Source organism: Octopus sinensis, linkage group LG2 (genome assembly GCF_006345805.1).
Source record: "Octopus sinensis linkage group LG2, ASM634580v1, whole genome shotgun sequence".
Classification (NCBI taxonomy): domain Eukaryota; kingdom Metazoa; phylum Mollusca; class Cephalopoda; order Octopoda; family Octopodidae; genus Octopus; species Octopus sinensis.
The window spans coordinates 272631-295543 of NC_042998.1; the positions used below are offsets into that span (position 1 = coordinate 272631).

Consider the following 22913-nt stretch of genomic DNA (forward strand, 5'->3'; position numbering starts at 1 on the left):
GGTGTTTCCATTATTTTGTCCAACCCCTGTATATAAAAGAGATATGTTTTATATATATATATATATATATATATATATATCTGTATATATATATATATATATATATCTGATATATATAGATATATATATATATATATATCTGTATATATATATATTCGTGTGCGGGCATGGCTGTGTGGTTAGGGACCTTGCTTCCTAGCTGCATGGTTTTGGGTTCAGTCCCACTGCGTGGCACTTTGGGCTGGTGTCTTCCACTATAGCCCCGAGTTGACCGAAGCTTTGTGATTGAATTCGGTAGGTGGATGTTACTGTCATGTGTGTATATGTGCATGTAGGTGCTCAGTGCCTCTCCGAAAGAGAAAGAGAGGGATTACAAATATGTCTGTATGTGTGTGCATGCATGTGTGTGTGTGTGTGTGTGTGCAAATACACATTAAATTAGACATGCGCAGGCACCTTCGACAAGTACCTTTGACTAAAGCTTCAGACTAAGCAAAGCCTTGTGAGTGGATTTGGTAGATAGAAACTGAAAAAAGCCCATTGTATATGTGTATGTATATATATATATAATATATATATATATATATATATATCTGTATATATATATATATATATATTCTGTATATATATATATATATCTATATATATATATATATATATATATTCGTGTGCGGGCATGGCTGTGTGGTTAGGGACCTTGCTTCCTAGCTGCATGGTTTTGGGTTCAGTCCCACTGCGTGGCACTTTGGGCTGGTGTCTTCCACTATAGCCCCGAGTTGACCGAAGCTTTGTGATTGAATTCGGTAGGTGGATGTTACTGTCATGTGTGTATATGTGCATGTAGGTGCTCAGTGCCTCTCCGAAAGAGAAAGAGAGGGATTACAAATATGTCTGTATGTGTGTGCATGCATGTGTGTGTGTGTGTGTGTTGTGCAAATACACATTAAATTAGACATGCGCAGGCACCTTCGACAAGTACCTTTGACTAAAGCTTCAGACTAAGCAAGCCTTGTGAGTGATTTGGTAGATAGAAACTGAAAAAAGCCCATTGTATATGTGTATGTATATATATATATATATATATATATATATATATGTAGCTGAAATTTACAGAAAAAAAAGATGAAAGCAGGTGTATAAACAACAAGCAGGTGTTTTAGTTTCACACCCAGGAAGGTGAGAAAGTCTTTTATGTTTCAAGCCGATGCTCTTCAACAGAAAAGAACATGAGGGAAAAAAAAAAATATATACATGTATATATTTGCGTGTGTAGTGTGTGTGTGTGTTTGTGTTTGTCCCCCACCACTGCTTGACATCCAGTGTAGGTGTGTTTATGTCCCAGTAACTTAGCTGTTCAGCAAAAGAGACTGAGAGAGTAAGTACAAGGCTTAAAGAAAAAAGTGCTGTGGTCAATTCTCTCAAGCAAAAAATCTTCAAGGCAGTACCCTAGAATGGCCACAGTCTAATAACAAACAATTAGACGATGAAAGCTGTAGAAATATTGGATGCAAGGTGGGTTATATACATATAAACACTTGCACATTTCTGAGAAGTGGTCCAGCCAGACCCTCTCACAGTGCAGCATAGAAGTGCATATATGTGTGTGTGTGTGTGTGTGTGTGTGAGAGAGAGAGAGAGAGAGAGAGAGAGAGAGAGAGAGAGAGAGAGAGAGAGAGAGAGAGAGTGGTGGAGGAGGAGCAGTACAGACTTCTAGCATTTGACTGGTACTTGGTTGATTCCAGAAAGAAAAAGGGTAGAGTTGATTTGCCGAGATTTGAACTCCCAACACTTGGTATGTGGACAATTATTGTGAGGCACATCCCAAATTCTAACAGCTCTCTCAAATCATCATTATGTGTGTTTGTGAGTGTATATCTTCCCACTGACACTACTTTGGCAACAATGATGTGGTTTACACCTTCTGTAAACAAAATGACCAGGAGCAGTTTGAAGTAGCAAGACATAGAATAGAATACCATACTTCGAAAGAAGAGCTGACACCAGAAAGCGCTGCCTCAAGAAATCTTGCAAAACCAAAGCCAACATAAGACTAAGCAGACATGAATAGAAAATGAAGTATATACGATGTGAGAGTGTTGCTTCTTAAAAATATTCAACCATTATGAGCCAACGTGGATGTTGTGATGTGGTCACTTGACCAGGTAGAAAGAGCAGCCAAACTTTTCCCAAATCACCAAACCTACTGTCAACAACAAAGAAGTTGCATTAGAACGTTCTTGATCATTGGTCTGTTGGGTCAGAGTTGACTCAGGGTTAAACAATATTTACATCAATCTACCTCTGTTGCCTTACTGAAATCATTAATGAAGTCAGAAGGGACTTAGAGCTTTCAGGTGAATACTTTCCTTATTAACCAACATATGGTACAGATAATGATGATGGTAACAGTAAGAATGGTTTATTTAGGGGGAGGGGGACCAATGACTTGAGAAAACTGGATTAAATGAATAACCAGATGTAAACATGAAATGATGAGCAAGCATCGTTGTGTGGTAAGAAGTTTGCTTCCCACCTACTTGGTTCTGGGTTCAATCCCACATAGTAGAAGACACCTTGGGCAGGTGTCTTCTACTATGGCCCTTGGTTGACCAAAGCCTTCTAAGTAGACATCGTGGATGGAAACTGAAAGAAGCCTGTCGTCATGCATGTGTGTGTGTTACTGTCTCCTTGCCATTCATACTATGTGATAGTAACAAGCAAGCGTCATCATCATACTAGTTATTTCCTTTGTTGTCAATATTCTGTAAAAGCATGTATGGCCATGGGGAAATATTACCTTGCTTGAAAACAGGTGAAGGTTGGTGACTGGAAAGGCATCCAGTTTAAGAAAATCCACCTCAAGGAATTCCATCCAACCCACTCATGCCAGCATGGAAATGTGGATGTTAAAATGAGGATAATGATAAATAGGTGTGTGTGTGTGCAAGTCCCACCATTTAGTACAAGAAAGTCAAAGCTAATTTTGGTAGGGTTTGAACTTAGACTGTCAAGTGGCATAAGTAAATACTGTAATGCATTTAAATTAGTACTCTCTTTTACTCTCTTTACTCTTTTACTTGTTTCAGTCATTTGACCATGGCCATGCTGGAGCACCACCTTTAGTCGAGCAAATCGACCCCAGGACTTATTCTTTGTAAGCCTAGTACTTATTCTATCGGTCTCTTTTGCTGAACTGTTAAGTTATGGGGATGTAACCACACCAGCATCGATTGTCAAGTGATGTTGAGGGGACAAACAGACACATAAACATACACACACACACACATATATATATATATATTGGTGACAAAAGGCCTCTCGCACAGAGTGAAAGGCAGACTGTATGATGCGTGTGTACGAACAGCCATGCTACATGGCAGTGAAACATGGGCCGTGACTGCTGAGGATATGCGTAAGCTCGCTAGAAATGAAGCCAGTATGCTCCGATGGATGTGTAATGCCGGTACTCACACTCGGCAGAGTGTAAGTACCTTGAGAGAAAAGCTGGACCTAAGAAGCATCAGTTGTGGTGTGCAAGAGAGACGTTTGCGCTGGTATGGTCATGTGGCGAGAATGGATGAAGATAGTTGTGTGAAAAAGTGCCACACCCTAGCGGTTGAGGGAACCTGTGGAAGAGGCAGACCCAGGAAAACCTGGGACGAGGTGGAAGCACGACCTTCGAACTTTAGGTCTCACTGAGGAAATGACTAGAGACCGAGACCTCTGGAAGTGTGCTGTGCGCGAGAAGACCCGGCAGGACAAGTGAGTCCACAACCCGTGGCCTTCTACATGGGATGGAGCCAGCCTACGTATGCATACCTTCCCTTCTTGGGACACAAAACTCTACTTGTGAAGAGTGTTGAGGCAAGTGAGGATCAGAATCGAAATCGATCAATGGAAATTGCGGATGTGCTACCAGTGCCGGTGGCATGTCGAAACTCTGCTTGTGAAGACCCATTGAGGCAAGTGAGGATCAGAATCGAAATCGATCAATGGAAATTGCAGATGTGTTACCAGTGCCGGTGGCATGTAAGAGAACTTTCCGTTTCGCGACCGTTGCCAGCACCGCCCCGTTTCGTGTCCGTTGCCAGCCTCGCCTGGCCCTCGTGCCGGTGGCACATAAAAAGCACCATCCGTTCGTGGCCGTTTGCCAGCTCTGTCTGGCACCAGTGCGGGTGGCACGTAAAAAGCACCCACAACACTCACGGAGTGGTTGGCGTTAGGAAGGGCATCCAGCCGTAGAAACACTGCCAGATTTGACTGGGCCTGATGAAGCCTTCTGGCTTCACAGACCCCAGTAGAACCGTCCAACCCATGCTAGCATGGAAAACGGACGCTAAATGATGATGATGATGATGATGATGATATATATATCATAAATCTTTGAGCGGCAGAAAGTGTGTCAATAGCCAGCTGGAGGAGGTGTCCTCCTGGGGCTACAAGCTACAGTTGCATCCACCCTTAGGGGTTAGCCATATTTAAATGGCAAATATACTTCACTATATATATATACATATATATATATATATATATATACATACATACACATATACGACAGGCTTCTTTCAGTTTCTGTCTATCAAATCCACTGACAAGGCTTTCGTTGGCCCGGGGCTATAGTAGAAGACAACAAGGCTGTTTGTTAGTCAGCAGGCACATGTAAAGTTACTGGCATTCCAGCAGTTATAATGATGAGGGTTCCAGTTGATTAGATGAATGGAACAGGCTGCTCATGAAATTAACATGCAAGTGGCTGAGCACTCCACAGTCATGTGAAATTTTAACAGAGTTCTCAGTGTGATAGGGAGTGTGACACAGTGTGACAAGGCTGGCCCTTTTGAAATACAGGTACAATTCCTTTTTGCCAGTTGAGTGGATTGGACCAGAGTGAAATAAAGAGTCTTGCTCAAGGGTGCAACACACTGCCAGTTTTCAAACTCATGACCCTATGATCGGAAGTTAAATACCCTAACCATTAAGCCATGAGCCTCTACATGTATAACACATGTAATGCCTTTACATGTATAACACATGTAATGAGGAAAGGAAATATAAACTCAATCTTACAAACACTCACATGCACACAGACACATACTTTCTTTTATTTTGTCTTTTATTCTTTTATTTGTTTCAGTCATTTGACTGCAGCCATGCTGGAGCACTGCATTTAGTCGAACAAATTGACCCCAGGACTTATTATTTCTAAGCCTAGTACTAAAGGGTTAAGGTGGTCATATTTCAAATATAGCTATTAGGAGCTTATCACTGAATTGATTAAGGGTGTGGTAAAGTGAAATGATGCAGTGTTCTACAAAACAACATAAGACATTGCTGAGCTAAAAAGATTGAAAGGGAATTAATTCTATCAGTCTCTTTTGTTGAACCACTAAGTTACGGGGACATAAACGCACCAAAATCAGTTGTCAAGGATGGTGGGGGGGACAAACACAGATACACACACACATATATATATATGACAGGCTTCTTTCAGTTTTTGTCTACCAGATCCACTCACAAGGCTTTGGTTGGCCAGAGGCTATAGTAGAAGACACTTGCCTAAGGTGCCATGCAGTAGGATTGAACCTGGAACCATGTGGTTGGTAAGCAAGCTACTTAACACACAACCACTCCTGTGGCTACATACATGTATATATCAGCATCATCACTTCATTTCAACATCTACTTTTCCATGCATGCATGGGTCAAATGGAATTTATTGAAGGAGATTTTCTACGACTGGGTGAATTTCCCCATGGCCAGGTATTTTCTTGCAGAGTATTGTGAGTGAATGACACTGCTTGTACGACAGTGACAATCATTTACAACTACATGAAATGTCAAGACATGCAATACAAACACTTACTCTCACACACACATAGCTCTTTTATCTTGCTGGGGCATCACCTTGGAGAGCTTTAGTTGAATGAATCAGTCCCAGTATGTTTTTTAAAACCACTAAGTTACAGAGACATAAACATAGACACAAAGACAAACACACATAAATACATACACACACACATACATATATATACGAGCATAATGCCCCTTGTCCAATGGACAGTGCTGAGTTGTCAAACATTTAAACCAAATTTTCTCAAAACAACTTGTCCGACCATCCCATAGGCCTCCCCTTTGAGAAACACTGATTTAACCTAAATTTGAGACACCAGCAAAAGAAGAAATAAAGATAGACTTTTTTTCTATTCCAAAGAAAAACGATTTTATTCACACAAATATGCAACTTAAGAGTTTAAAGTACCAGTAATGATAAGGCTGTTGACTGGGAGAACACAAACATGGTTTAAACAGTAAGCTTGGCAGGAAAGAAACGTGCCCTTAATCAGTACAATAACAACAAAAATTGGAAGGTGCAGTTATGTACAGGTTGACGGAAGAAAAGCAGGACAAAAACGGCTTTACCGATCGCATTCTCACCTAGAATCGATTTTTGTAAATTTTTCAAGACTTATACACGCCCTAATACCGTCGGTATCTACATATTAAATTTGAGTGCAATCGGATGGAGGATGCCCGAGATCCTAGAAGACACACACACATACAGACAGAACGATTTTATATAATAGATAAACACACACACACGAGAGGCTTCTTTCATTTTACATCTACCCAGTTCACAAGTCTTTTATTGCCCTGGGACTATAGAAGACACTTGCTCAAGGTGCCACGCAGTGGAACTGAACCTGAAACCATGAAGTTGGGAAGCAAATTTCTTACCACATTGCCACACTTGTGCCAATAGGAAATATATTTGTCTAATATGCTTAATTTATACCTTGGGTAAAGAGCAAACACCAGAAATGAATTAACTATGATTAGGAATTAAAAGTAGATTGCTTGCCACTAGAATGATGGTAGTGATGAAGATGATGATGATGGCTATGACAACAATAATGATGATGATGATACTGATGTTGATGGAGATAATGATAATGATAATAATAGGAAGATAGATAGAGAATGGTATCAAATTAGAATTCTCTCAATTCCTGACAGAGAAGGCAGACAAGAATAAATAAATAAATAATGAATAAGAGAGAGAGAGAGAGAGAGAGAGAGAGAGAAATGGTTTTTGCAATGAAATTAAGGAAGTCAAAAGATACAAGATAAAATGGCAGTGAAGTATTGAAGTATATTAGTAGCTTTTCAAACATGCCACAGAGGAATTTGGAAATCTGGAATGTTTTGGCACATCTGATACCATAATGATATCAATACTACAGCAATGCCCGAAGGAAGTTAACAAAACAAGCCACAGCAAAAACACAAACAACAACAATATTAATAAATAAATAAATAAATAAAAAGACAAGAGCAATACAATATAGACAGATATAACTTATTTTCTTCAAGCTAAAGCAGGAGCCTTTGTGTGGTCGTTAGTTGCCAGAAACAGCAGTGAAACCTCTATCAAGTCATATCTACCATTTTAAGAAGGAAGATATTAGATAATTGGATTAAATGTCTTAGGACCCTGAACTATCGATTTCCTCTGAAAAATAGGAATAATGGCAGCCTGACAGAGAAATGAACCCTACAAGGTAGAATGACTGCTGCAGTGAGCACCATGGGCCCTTCTCTGTGGCGATGCCATCAAGGTCATTACTGCAGGGTACAGCTGAGCACACAGTTTGTTCTGAGATATGTGGCCCGTCACCCTCTCCTGCTACTTCCCCCTCCACTTTTTTCTCCTTTTCTTTCTTTTCCCTTTTTATCTCCCTCTTTCCTGCTACTTTGCTTTTAAACGGCCTAATAAAGTCATTGTCTAGTAACAACTGTAATAGCAATCCGTAAATAAAAATGTCAATTTGGCAGATAATAAAACAAATTTGACCAATTAGAACTGATTTGGAGATATATTACAATTGTTATAATATTCGTTACTCTATTGTTTAGTAGCTATAAAAATATTGCTTTCAGGATCTTTTTGTCTAGAAGATTCCATGATAGGTAGGCTGCTGTTGCCATTGTTGTTATCACCACTATTTTCATGTTCATTTTTCCATGCTGGCTTGGGTTATTCAAAGCTCATTGAAGAAGTTTTTATTTATGGCCAGATGGTCATCCTGTCACCAACCCATATCTGTTTTTTGAGTAAGGTATTTTCCTTGCATTGTAATCACATGTCAGACATGATGAACTGCTGATACTTTAGGAATTTTCTTACTGGAGAATATAAACAGTCTGCTCAGACAATGTTCATTCACACCAGGGTTGGTGAGCTGGCAGAAATGTTAGCACGCTGGGTGAAAAGCTTAGTGGTATTTTGTCTGCCGTTATGTTCTGAGTTCAAATTCTGCCGAGGTCGATTTTGCCTTTCATCCTTTTGGGGTCGATAAATTAAGTACCAGTTATGTACTGGGGTCAATGTAATAGACTTAATCCATTTGTCTGTCCTTGTTTGTCCCCTCTGTGTGTAGCCCCTTGTGGGTAGTAAAGAAATAGGTATTTTATCTGTCTTTATGTTCTGAGTTCAAACTTGCCTTTCATACTTTCAGGGCCAATAAATTATGTACAAGTTGCATATAGGGGTCGATCTAATCGACTGGCCCCCTCCCCAAAAATTTCGGGCCTTGTGCCTAGAGTAGAAAAGAATATTCATACACACACATATATAAATACACACCTAAGCGGTTAACAATTATCACTGAGTGCAAACCAAAGGCAAAATGCTCAGCAGCATTTCTTTCAAATTTATGTTCTGAGTTCAAATTTAACCAAGGTACACATTGCCTTTCAACCTTTTGGGATCAATAGAATAAGTACCAGTTGAGCACTAGTGTTAATGTAATCGACTAACCCACCCTTCCAAGATTTCAGGTCTTGTGACTAACATGGAAGGAATTATTGAATACAAAACAGGGAAGATAACTGAGACACAAGAAAACATGATATAATGCTTTACAACATCTGGCTTGGTACTTCACTGTCGTAAGTTCAAAATCCTGCTAGGACTGATTCAGCGCTTAGCTTTTCCAGGCACTAATAAAATAAACACTAATAACACAGTATAAATGACTGGATTGATTATATACTTTTTATCCTTGAAATACTGCCATTGTATTTAGCAATAGTTTAGCTTAGTAATTGTTTATTGCAAAATATAAATCATAATAATTATCAGTTCTATATTACAAAAAAAGAATTTAGAACTATTTTTTTTTCTCTCTAGTTTCAGCTCAGAGCTGCGGCCATGCTGATGTACCACCGTTTTGCTACACTGCTATTACTAAGAACCTCCTCTAATATGTGACACTTGGTGAAGAACGGAGTTTGATATAGCTACCCTCATTTGCACCTCTTGCCGTGAGGTAGGTTCATCTGGGACTCTCGACAGGAAGAGATCCAGCTTTGATTTAAAAACCACTACATCTACTTTGTGCAAGTTCCTCAGACTCTTTGGGAGAATATTAAAAAGCTGTAGGCCCTTGAAACCTAGGCTGTTGCAGTAACTGGTGATGGCGTTGTTGGGATCTTTGGCACTATGCAGTGTCGTCCTGTTCTGGTATTGGTGTAGCTTTCAATGCCAAAATTTGGTACAATTCCTTCCGGGATCTTCCAGATATATATTACTGCATACCTCTCCCGTCTTCTCTATTGATAGCAGAATAAAATTATTGTTTTTTTTTTATAGATAACCATAGCTTTTACCGACAAGTATGCATCTGTTCTTCCTGCTGTAATTATTACCAGAGCAATACCACCACCATTCATATTTTTCAACTGCTGGTATCTGTATGTAACTTTTACCACCAATGTTGTGAATATAACTGTAAACACTACAATAATACATACACACACAACACACAACATTTATATTAGATATATGTGTATATTATATATAAGTATGTACATACACAAGCATGTTTTAATTACTAAATTATCAGTCCAACTACAATGATAAACAAATGCTTACTTCTCCCACCGTCACCACCACCATCACCACCACCACCACCACCACCACCACCACAATCACTCACCTTTATCCACCCTCACCCTAATTCAACACAACCTCACTAACATTCACACCTCATTACAATGATAACAACATTTCCTCTTTCACTATGGTAATCACAAACAACCACCAACCATTAACACTGCTACTATCTTCATACAACCATCAGTGCTGCTTCCCCCCACCCTCATCCCATCCCCTTCTGCCATCTTCTCTTGCAACTAGAAAACCACCATCACAATGAAATTTGATATTAATAGCCTTCCTACATACAGTGTGACTAATCCTTATTAAATAAACACTTAAATTAGATTTATGGCTTAATTAGTTGTTACAGCAAAATAAATAAATAAATGAATAAATAAATAAAAATATCACTAATTAGAGAATGATGTCAAGGAAGCAATAGTTGAAGATATTTGTGGACTGCATAAAAATGCACTCACCAACTGTATTTCAGTTGTTGAATTGTCTAAATAAACTTCAGCCGTATATATGGAAGAACCTAGCAGATACTAAGCTTTAATTAGCAACCTAAATCAAAGAGCAAATTTCTAAGTAGATTGATTAAAAATCCTACTACTTACTTGGCATTAGTTTACCTGATTAGCAGTAGACTGCTCACTGATAACAGAGATCTACATTAAGTACTAAACACCACAAAATGCTACTGAGAGTGTGGATGAACTTAAGGCAAGAGCAAGAGGTGAGCAAGGTAAGTTGTAACCTGCTCTGGATGAGCAGTGGTGCTTTTTGAAGAAAACAAGACGTAATTAATCTCTTGATCACTTTAGAGAATGTGGTTGTAGTTTGTTCAGTTCAAATTAATGGTGAATGTAAATTGACTGATTTTATTGAACAGCTTGTTAGAAGTGCCCCTCCCTCCTTGTCAATGCTAAGACCAATAGTTCTCAACCGTTTTTTTTTTTTTCACCTATTGATTGCTTTAATTACTATTTTATTCTGGTGGAACTCTGCAGCCATTTGCCATTTAAAATCTAGTTTTATAGAGACTTCTTTCAAAATTCCTATTTTGTTTCTGACACATTCATATACTCTTACTCTTTTACTGTCTTTTACTTGTTTCAGTCATTTGACTGCGGCCATGCTGGAGCACTGCCTTTTAGTCGAGCAAATCGACCCCAGGACTTATTCTTTGTAAGCCTAGTACTTATTCTATCAATCTCTTTTGCCGAACCACTAAGTTAAGGGGACGTAAACACACCACTATCGGTTGTCAAGCCATGCTGAGGGGACAAACAGACACACATACATCTATATACATATATATGATGGGCTTCTTTCAATTTCCATCTCCCAAATCCACTCACAAGGCTTTGGTTGGCCTGAGGCTATAGTAGAAGACACTTGCTCAAGGTGCCACGCAGTGGAAATGAACCCAGAATCATGTGGTTGGTAAGCAAGCTACTTACCACATAGCCACTCGAGCAGGTTTGCAATAACACTACTCTCTGAGTGAACATACATCAGTGGCCAGAAACATGCTGAACTCTGTAAAATGTTAGAGAAAGAAACCGAGCTGTTTCCTGCAATAAATGCATCTACAGCAAAAATCTTTCATGGATCCATAAAATATTCAGTTGCTTGCATGCCAACCCAACATAGACTCCAGTTAAAACCCATTGGCTTAGACATTAACTTCAAACTTTATGAATCAAGGAAAGAGTCTCCATGTGGTTGCTTGACCCGTTAGGAATAGCAGCTAAATATTCTTCAAATCATAATATACCATCTTACAAAGAAAAAGGACATATTGGACAATGTAGTCCGAATACACTCTACCTGAAAATAAGAAGAGGAAGTCATTGTTGGAATGTCTTTGAATGTTGAAATTATGGTGTTGTTGACATGACATATTTTCTTACTTCAAAATTGATGAATTACAATAAAATTAAGTTTGGTTTGTTGTCTATAACATGACTGGATATATTAAAGATTCTTACTTGTGTCTTGATGTGGACACTGTATGAGATATCCATGTGACTTTGTTACAATTTTAACATCTTGCAAAGCACCCTGAAAAATATAGAAAGAGAAAATGAGTTGGAAAGAAAGAAAACAAAGTTGAAAATGCACTATATATATATAAACTTAGATAAACTTAGATAAACTTAGATATGTTTCGACCAAAGATTGGTCCAGGCCATGTCTAACTTAATAGCACCACCTGATAGGATTATTCGACTCCTGTTTAAGTCAAGTTTTGTTCAAGTAGTGAGTTCTTGTTGGGTGAGTTGTATCCAATTATGGGTGGCTTATCTGGTATTCTTTGAAGGAATCTATCCAGACTCTGTTTAAAGATGATGGGATCCTTTTCCTCTTTGAACTCCCTCGGAACAATGTTAAATAGGGCAGGGCCTGTTGAGGAAAAGAAATTATGTTGCAGTGTACATGTATGTTGTGATCTTGAATTTGGCAGGGGACGTATAGCCCATGGTCCAAGTCTTGGATGGACCTTGAAGCTAATGTTTACGTCGTTTGGGCAAAGTTGGCGGTATATTTTCCACATCGTACAAATAATGTACCGCTCACGGCGACGCTGGAGGGAGTAAAGTTTCAGGGCTTTAAGGCGATCCCAATAATCGAGAGCAGCCATGCCTTCAATTTGTTTAGTGAGAGCCCTCTGGGGTGACTCAATTCTGGAGATGTTTTGTCTTGTGTGAGGGGACCACAGTGGGCAGCAGTATTCAAGGTGTGGCCGTACAAAGGAGGAAAAAAGTGGTATGATGACACCTTGTTCTCTGGACCGGAAAGTTCTTAAGATCCAGGAACTCATCCTACGAGTTATATCGACCTTCTTGTTGATGTGTGCACTCCAACTGAGATCGTCATCAACAATTACACCCAGGTCTCTGATATTGTTAGAGGCTGTGAGCGGTTCCCCTGAAGGAAGAGAGTATGGCTGTTTTAGTGAGGAGTTTCTTCCAAAATGCATCAGCTCAAATTTTCCCTCATTCAGTTGCATTTTGTTTCTGTCTGCCCATTGACTCACAGCATATAGATCAGACTGAAGTTGAGTTCGGTCTGCTTCTTCATTGACGATTTGCTGGAGCTTAGTGTCATCAGCGAATATTTTCACTTTGCAGTAATGTACGACACTGGAAAGGTCGTTTACGTAAATTATGAAGAGTAGTGGACCCAAAACAGTTCCCTGTTATATATATATATATATATATATATATATAATATATAAATTAGAGATAAAACCACTATTTTGCAGCTCAAACGGTGATAGACATAAGCCAAAACATAAAAAGCAAATAATATATATCTTTATAAAACATTTAACTAGATCTCAAAAAGTATAAAAATGAATTACTTATTATATATAGCTCATTCATTTTAATACTTTTTGAGATCTAGTTAAATGTTTTATAAAGATATATATTATTTGCTTTTTATGTTTTGGCTTATGTCTATCACTGTTTGAGCTGCAAAATAGTGGTTTTATCTCTAATTTATATATTATATGTTTATATTGTGAAATCCAATTTAATACTAAATTGAAATTTTCCCTGTAAGTTTGGAGTTATACTCCCTAATATTATATATATATATATATATATATATATATATATATATATATATATATATTTAAATAAAACATGTTGGTTTTTTTAAGATGGGGGTAAATATTTTCGTTATATGTGGTCTGATCAAAAAGTATTGGGACTGGTGCTATAAAAAGAAAATTACAACACATATTAATTCAGCATTAAATTTCTTTTGCATTAGTCTTCTTCTGAAGCCACACATTTTATCCAGTATCTTTTCCATTGATGGAAGCATTCCTGGAACACCTTTTTCTGGGACAGCAAGCAGCTGCCTCATTGCATTCTCTTGGATTTCTTCAACATCTAGAAATCTTGTTGGAGTCTTCCACTACAAAGACTGAGCCTTCACTTGGGGTCATAGCCAGAGACCCATGATTCGTCACCTGTTATGACTAATTTCAAAATGTTTTTGTCTTCCTTGACACAATCAAGGAGATCCTGTACAACTGAAACCCAATCTTCTTTTCCAGATGACCACACTCAACACACTTTCCTTCCAAGCACTGCTACAAACAATGGAAGTGAGGAAGAACATTATCACTTAGTGCACATATACGATAGAGTTCAAGGTCAATCTGTGCTGTGCAGCTTCACTGTGTGCACTTGAGCTCCATTATCGTAGCAACAGTCCGAATAATTTTTGACCAAACCTCACACAGCTATATATCGATAGGAAAATAGAAATGCAAAATTATGTTTACAGATAACAAATGTTTTCATATAACAGTTTTCCTGAAAAAATATTAGTGTGTGAGTGTGTGGGTGTGTGAACACAAGAGAATTAAAAGGACATTTCCCATATTTTAGAAGAATCTCATAAAAGAATGAAATATAGGAAAAATAGTCTGGAAGAAAAACAAAAAAATTTGAATGCAAATATGGCAAAGACTTCTGTTAAGAATTATTGACATTGGTATATGGCTATCAAACAAGAAAATCAAAATAATGACAATGGCTATATTGTTGATTTATGGAAGTTGAAAGCAATGTATGTGAGAAAGAGCAGAGTTTCCATTGTATTACTGACAAGTAAAATGTATTTTAGCAAAGCTTTAGGCGCACTGACTCTGTAAACATTGTTGAGTGGATGGCAGAATCTGTGGAACATTAAACAAAAGTACTTTGTGTCTCTTTACACAGTGGGTTCAAATCCTGCTTAGGTTCACATCTTTCATCTTTCTGCAGTCTATGAAATAAATATTGACCAAAACAATAAGTACTAGGGTTGATGAAAAGCAAGGTAGATCTTGGTGGAATTTGAACCCAGAGTTCAGGGAGCTGAAATTATTACTGCAAGGCAGTGGATCTGATGTGATAATGACTCAGCCAATGTGCTATGTTATATATGATGTTGTCCAAGATACACTATTCTTGAAAATAAGAACATGATAGTAATAACTTTAATCATATGTCTTTAATCATAAAACATTTCAATCAGGGAACATCGAGACTAAACAGCAACTGGTTTATATCTTAAATACAAGAAGATTAAAAAGTACAAAAGGCCAAAGCAAGATTTTGATGGAGAATTTATAGAAACAAAAGTAAATACTCTAAAATAGGAGATCCATGTATTCTTTTCAGTTTATGCCAATTTTCTTTGCTTAAAGGCAGCCAAATATTGTTTTGTAATATGAATACAAAGCCTGAAGACAGTGAGCTGGCAGAATTGTTAGCATGCCAGGCAAAATGCTTAGCAGCATTTCGTCTGTCTGTATGTTCTGAGTTCAAATGCTGCTGAGGTCAACTTTACCTTTCATCCTTTTGGAGTTGATAAAATAAGTACCAAGTACCAGTTGAACACTAGGGTTGATGTAATCAACTTATGCCCTCCTCCAAAATTGCTGGCCTTGAGCCAAAACTTGAAATTAATGTAGATATAAAGCCTCAAATCAGTCATTAACATAAATTCCAGTATTTGACTGATACTTTATTTTCAAGTATTTCTGCATGATGATGATGATGATGATGAATATGCATTCTCATGATTGAAGAACAGGGACCGCAAACACAGCTGCCTCACCTGTGATCACATGCTGCAGGTTCTCTTGGTTCAGTCTTTGATGTCATTGCTGTATTTACATATTTGTTGCGCACAAGAATGTTTTTCCAGCCATCCAGCCTTCAAAGATGTGGTCACAGAGTGAGCCTCAGATAATATGGCCAAAATAATGCAGTTATCGCTGTCTGATCATCATCACCTCATCCACAGCACTTGCCTGAAGCATGTCACTGCAAATGCCTTCAGTTGCTTGGTGTCTGCTACCTTTAGGGCCCATGCTCCAGATGTATATAATGCTAGTGACCAGACCAAGGTTTTTAGAAGTGTTAACTTGAAGCTTTTGCTGAAAGTGCAGTCTCTCATATTGATTGGGGTACCATAACATAGACCTCATCAGCTACACCAGCAAGATCATGCTGAGCATTCTGTTGAAGAGGATGGAACGAATCATTGAAGAACAACTCAAGGAAGTGCAAATGGTGTTTTGTGAAAGGATGGATACAAAGAAATTAGAATCCTCATGAAGGAAGCCAGGGAATATACTGTTCCACTATACATGGCTGTATCTGATTATAACAAGGCGTTTAAATTGGTCTGGTATCCCACATTGCAGAATGTGTTACACATGATGAGGATTGAGGGTTCTGCAGTTGACTTTCTGTGGAGATTCTACAGAATCAAATTTGAATCTGTGTTAGAAATCATTATTCCCTTTATGATTCAACAAAGAAATATTGGTTTAACCCTTTAGCATTTAAACCAGCCATATCCAGCCAAAATATTCTGCCTGATTTCTGTTCAAACAGGCCAGATCAGGCCTCTCACACCGATCCTACAATGTCATTCTGAAAAAATAAACAATAATAATCGTTGCCAGTGCCGCTGGACCGGCTCCAATGCAGGTGGCACGTAAAAAACACCATTTGAGCGTGGCCACTGCCAGTACCACATGACTGGCCCTTGTGCCGGCGGCATGTAAAAGCACCCACTCTCGGTGTGGTTGGCGTTAGAAAGGGCATCCAGCTGTAGAAACTCTGCCAGATCAGATTGGTGCCTGGGTGCAGCCATCTGGTTCGCCAGTCCTCAATCAAATCGTCCAACCCATGCTAGCATGGAAAACGGATGTTAAACGATGATGATGATGAATATCTCGAAGCAATGAGATAATGCATGATTAATTCAAAACAATGAGGATAAACAGGCAATACATTTGACAGAGTAATCTAAATGCTAAAGGGTGAAAGAAAAGAAACATTGCCAGGTAACCTGCGATGACTACAAAATAATGCTATATGCTAGATATATATATATATTATATATATATATATATATTATATATATATATATGCAAGTATGAGGGGGACAAATGTCAAGAATTTGCCTGCATTTCTCAATGAATGATGAATAAAAAACTTGTTCAGTTTAATTGGCAAATAATCATAAATGTGCACACATTACCTGTTTGATTCTAGTTCATGGGTGAGTGAATAATTAGAGCAAAGGTGAGATGAAAGAGTTAAGAACAAAACAAAAACACAAATATTTAAGATTGAAGTGAGCTAGTAAAGGTATACACATACATGTATATCATCATTATATATTACTGTATATATATATGAAAGGTGGTGAGCCAGCAGAATTGTTAACATTTGTGACATTCTTTCAGCTCTTTATGTTCTGAGTTCAAAATTCACCAAGGTCAACTTTGTCTTTCATCCTTTTGGGATTGATAAAGTGAAGTACCAGCTAAGCAGTGGAGTCAATGTAATGACTTACTCCGCCCCCACCATAAAACTGGTTGCCTTGAGCTAAAATTCTAAACTTTTATATATATATGTTTGAATGTGCGTGTGTGTTTAGGTGTACAGACTAGAGAAAAGTACTCAATAGATGAAGTAGAGCTTATGTATGTGTTATATATTTTCTACCCTTCTGAAGAGATTTTACCTTATATAATGATTTTAATAATTGACATTTAATAATGATTTTAATAATTGACATTTAATCTATTAGGTTTAATTGAAACAGCTGTAAGAGACTATGCTTGATTTTTGCAGATAACAAATTTTTATTAAATGTTATATCTCCAGTTTCTTATTTTCTTTGAATGATTACAAACCTTGGTTTATATATAAACCTATTGTTTTATGAATAATTCAGTTCCATGTGACTTAATTTCACAGGCTTCTAACAGAAACCCGTGAAACTGTAAGTCACATGGAACCAAATCAAACTGTTTTAAATAATATATATATATATCACGTTGAAAGCACCGGTTCTCGTCCGATCACCGAAGTTAAGCAACATCGAGCCTAGTTAGTACTTAGATGGGTGACGGCTTGGGAAACCTAGGTGCTGTAAGCATATAATTTAATGGCGGTGCCCCAGCATGGCCACAGCTCATGAGCTGAAACTAGATGAAAAAAAAATGTATGTACATATATATACATGCACATGAACATGTGGTAAAATATCATTAGTCATCTCAGCCCTTTGTATGCACACACACACACACACACACACATGCACACACACACACACACACATGCACACACACACACACACACGCATGCACACACACAAACACTCACACACACTATAAGCTTCTGCTTAGGTTCTGTGTATTAAATTCTATTCATAAAGCATTGGTCAACTGAAGACTACAGCCAGGCACAAGCAACCTTTGGTGAAGGAGCCATGCAACGGGCTAAAACTTGGAAGAAAGTAGTCAGGAATCGAACTTTTTAATCACACAGTCATGACTGCAAGAAAAGCTTAAATTTATTAAGTAAATTAATTAAGTTAATTCATAGAAACTATTAGAATTTTCAGAACAATACAAACTCTATAATCAGATCAATCAATCGATATTTATTTGAGTATCGAAGCCAAATACAGTAATAACACCCCCGACCCCCACCCACATGCAACATAACAAAATCCTATGATGTTGCTTTTGATAAGTCTATATTCAGCAATATGTAACAACTCTTTACATTTTTTACCCTTTGGAGCTGATCAGATTTATAACGAAATACATCATGATTTTACTGTGCCTTCAAACAAGGAAGACAACTTTGTGTTTGCCTCAGTCTACCACCCTTCTTCATAGTTGAGTAGTTCAGAAGAATTTCAAAGACCGTCCAGCATTGAAAATATTTTACTTCAACAGTTTGAACATGTTTGAAAAGAAAAAAAGAAATCACAGTCATGCATAGAAAAAAATATGTACATGAAATTGTAATGAATAATGGAGAAAGAAATTTATTCCTGAAGTTTCATGGCAATGTTAATAAATAAATAAATAAATACACAGAAAGTTGATAATAAATGGGAATCTTATTATTTCTAAGTCTCTCTAAAGGAAACTACGGCAGTGGTACTGGATATTAATAGTTATCGCCAAGCTAATATGGCAGTCCAGAAATATAGGATGAATGCTGCCATTGATTAGCTCCAAGAGGCCATCACCACTAGCTAGCTATGTGACACACAAACTCTGCATTGATAAGGGGCAAATACCCTGAAACTAGTCTGCAGATGCCTGATCAGCAAAGGAAAGTGGCTGACCTCCCCTGTTCGAAGGTTATAATGGACACAGGTTCGTGTGTCACATAGCTAGCTAGAGGTGATGGCCTCCCGGAGCTAATCAATGGCAGCATTCATCCTACATTTCTGGACTGCCATATTAGCTTGGAAATAACTATTAATATGATAATAAATGGTTTAACCCGTTAGTATTTAAACTGGCCATATCTGGCCCAATTATTCTACATGCTTTATGTTCAAATTGACCAGATCAGGCTTATCACACCTGCCTTACAGTGTTATTTTTAAAATAACCAACCAAATCATCGAAATCTTGAAGCTACAAGATAATGTCTGAGTAATTCAAAACAATATGAATAGATAAGCATTAGATTTTACAGAGAAATCTGAATGATAAAGGGTTAAAATATATCTCAAATGTGAGCAGAAATGTCACGTATTGCATAAACATTATTTCTTAGTTTCGGAAAGCACATTTTGCACGAATGGTGCCAAGTACTAGCTTCTCTTTCCAATGACCCTTTCACCTTCATATTGTCCTGATTGTTGTCATCATCCTCCTACTCATCATTTATGTCTGTTGGTCATGCTGGCATTGACTGGAAGGGTCTGCTTACCTAGAGTGGTTGAGAGTATTTCATTTTATTTGTATTATATTTTGGTTTGGTGTCTGCAGGTTGAAACTACTCACTTTGAAGAGTGTACTGGGTGCTTTTCCATCCCACTAATACTAGAGAGGTGTCATATCTTTAACAAAACTAAAGCGACCCCCCTTCACAACTTCACACTTAACAGAGGATGTTAAGTGTTTTTTTGGGGGTGACATCAGCACTAGAGAGCTAACCATGTTTTTATAGTTCTATCTAGTTATATCAGAAAGCCGGTGTTAAGTGACCCATCCGTTCGTGTCCACTGCCAGCCTCGTCTGGCACCCGTGTCAGTGATACGTAAAAGCACCATTCGCTCGTGGCCGTTTGCCAGCTCTGTCTGGCCCCCGTGTCGGTGGCACGTAAAAGCACCATCCGTTTGTGTTCGTTGCCAGCCTCGTCTGGCACCCGTGTCAGTGATACGTAAAAGCACCATTCGCTCGTGGCCGTTTGCCAGCTCTGTCTGGCCCCCGTGTCGGTGGCACGTAAAAGCACCATCCGTTTGTGTTCGTTGCCAGCCTCGTCTGGCACCCGTGTCAGTGATACGTAAAAGCACCATTCGCTCGTGGCCGTTTGCCAGCTCTGTCTGGCCCCCGTGTTGGTGGCACGTAAAAGCACCATCCGTTCGTGTTCGTTGCCAGCCTCGTCTGGCACCCGTGTCAGTGATACGTAAAAGCACCATTCGCTCGTGGCCGTTTGCCAGCTCTGTCTGGCCCCCGTGTCGGTGGCACGTAAAAGCACCATCCGTTCGTGTTCGTTGCCAGCCTCGCCTGGCCCCGTGCCGGTGACACGTAAAAGCACTGTCCATTCATGGCCGTTTGCCAGCTCTGTCTAGCCCCGTGTTGGTGGCACGTAAAAGCACCATCCGTTTGTGTTCGTTGCCAGCCTCGTCTGGCACCCGTGTCAGTGATACGTAAAAGCACCATTCGCTCGTGGCCGTTTGCCAGCTCTGTCTGGCCCCCGTGTCGGTGGCACGTAAAAGCACCATCCGTTCGTGTTCGTTGCCAGCCTCAGCCCCCCGTGTCGGTGCACGTAAAAGCACCATCCGTTCGTGGCCGTTTGCCTCTGTCTGGCCCCCTGTCGGTGGCACGTAAAAGCACCATCCGTTCGTGTTCGTTCCAGCTCGCCTGGCCCCGTGCCGTGCACGTAAAAGCACTGTCCATGGCCGTTTGCCGCTCTGTCTGGCCCCGTGTCGGTGGCACGTAAAAGCACCATCCGTTCGTGGCCGTTTGCCAGCTCTGTCTGGCCCCCGTGTCGGTGGCACGTAAAAGCACCATCCGTTCGTGGCCGTTTGCCAGCTCTGTCTGGCCCCGTGCCGGTGACACGTAAAAGCACCATCCGTTTGTGGCCGTTTGCCAGCTCTGTCTGGCACCTGTGCAGGTGGCACGTAAAAAACACCCACTACACTCGCGGAGTGGTTGGCGTTAGGAAGGGCATCCAGCCGTAGAAACACTGCCAGATCTGACTGGGCCTGACGAAGCCTTCCAGCTTCACAGACCTCAGTTGACCCATCCAACCCATGCTAGCATGGAAAGCGGACGCTAAATGATGATGATGATGATGATGATAATTAAGAGATGAGGAATTATTTACATTATTTACATTTGATGGATATTTGTCCCCATCTTGCTTGTTGTTAACGGCTGATATATCCTCCAGCCTTCTTCAGGTGTCTTGGGGAAATTTCGAACCTGGGTTCTCATTCCTAAGGTATTTTTCGATGTTATTATTATTATTATTATTATTATTATTATTGTTATTGTTCAGGTCACTGCTTGGAATCGAACTTGGAATCTTGGGGTTAGTAGCCTGTGATCTTAACCCCAAGATTCCGAGTTTAATTCCAAGCAATGACCTGAACAATAGTAATAATAATAATAATAATAATAATAATAATAATAATAATAATGATAATAATAATAATAATAATAATAGTAATAATAATAATAATAATAATAATAATAATAATAATAATAATAATAATAGTATGCTAGGGCAATTGAAACCAGCTGTATGCCTCCGAAAAAACAAAGAAAACCAAACCTGGGAAGAAATCAAACCTGGAGAAGTAAAATTGAAAAAGAGATTGAATTTATGAGAGGGGAAATATCAATATTAAATGAACTAATATGTGGAAATGATGTAAGATCCAGAACAGGAAAAAAGATGAAGAGAAAATTTGGATCCTCACCAAGAGAAGAACTGATATCAATAAAAGAAACGCTGAAACAAAAAGTCCAAGCAAAAGCCCAAAGAATACGAAGATTTGAGAAGAGAAACAAGTTTTACAAGCAAAATAAGCTGTTCACATCCAGTGCCAAAAAATTCTACAGAGAAATAGGGAAGGAGAAAGTAACCGTTAAAGTAACCATGGAAGAAGTTCAAAACTTTTGGAAAAGGATTTGGAGTGACAAGAAGACGTACAACATAAATGCAGACTGGATTATACAAACTGAAGGATCCTACCAAAATTTACAACAACAAGCATGGGAAGACATCACAATAGCAGACCTAAGAAAGGCACTCACGAAGGCCCATAATTGGAAATCCCCCGGTAAAGATAGGGTGCCGAATTTCTGGCTCGCATCGCTCCCATGCGCATACGGTGAGCTAGTTCAGCTGCTCAATGGAATTATGAGAGACCCAAAGAAAACACCTGAATGGTTAGCAAGTGGTATTACTTACCTACTCCCAAAGAATAACGAAACCAACCTTCCAAAAAACTATCGGCCTATAACCTGTCTATCCACCACATATAAAATCCTAACATCTATCCTGGCAGAGAAAACATACGCATTCATGGAGAAGAATGATATTTTCCCCATTGAACAAAAAGGGTGCCGCCGAGGCTCATACGGATGCAAAGATCAACTGCTAATTAATCGTATGATCCTTGAGAACTGTCACAACAAGCGCAGAAATCTCAGCTCCGCATGAATTGACTATAAAATGGCCTTCGACAGTATACCGCATCCATGGATCTTGAGATCGCTGGACATCTTCAAAATTTCCCCTGTGATTTCAAACTTCCTGAAGCACAATATGTCGTTGTGGAATACGAATCTCCAATTATACCACTCTAATGGAGTACTTGCCTCAGAAAATATAAACATCAACTGTGGAATTTATCACGGTAACTCACTTTCACCTTTAATATTCTGCATAGC

General features: G+C 38.9%; 1 protein-coding gene and 1 pseudogene across 2 annotated transcripts in view; one reads left to right on the forward strand and one right to left on the reverse strand.

Moving 5' to 3' along the window:
* LOC115223760 (protein kinase C-binding protein NELL1) overlaps positions 1-22913 on the reverse strand; it is a 480108-nt gene that overhangs the window by 132895 nt on the left and 324300 nt on the right. For both annotated transcript variants that reach the window (XM_036511173.1, XM_029794415.2), the window contains exon 5: positions 11938-12010. In XM_036511173.1, the coding sequence (XP_036367066.1) occupies positions 11938-12010 (73 nt within the window). The remainder of the gene's footprint in view (positions 1-11937; positions 12011-22913) is intronic.
* Positions 17796-17914, forward strand: LOC115208884 (annotated as a pseudogene).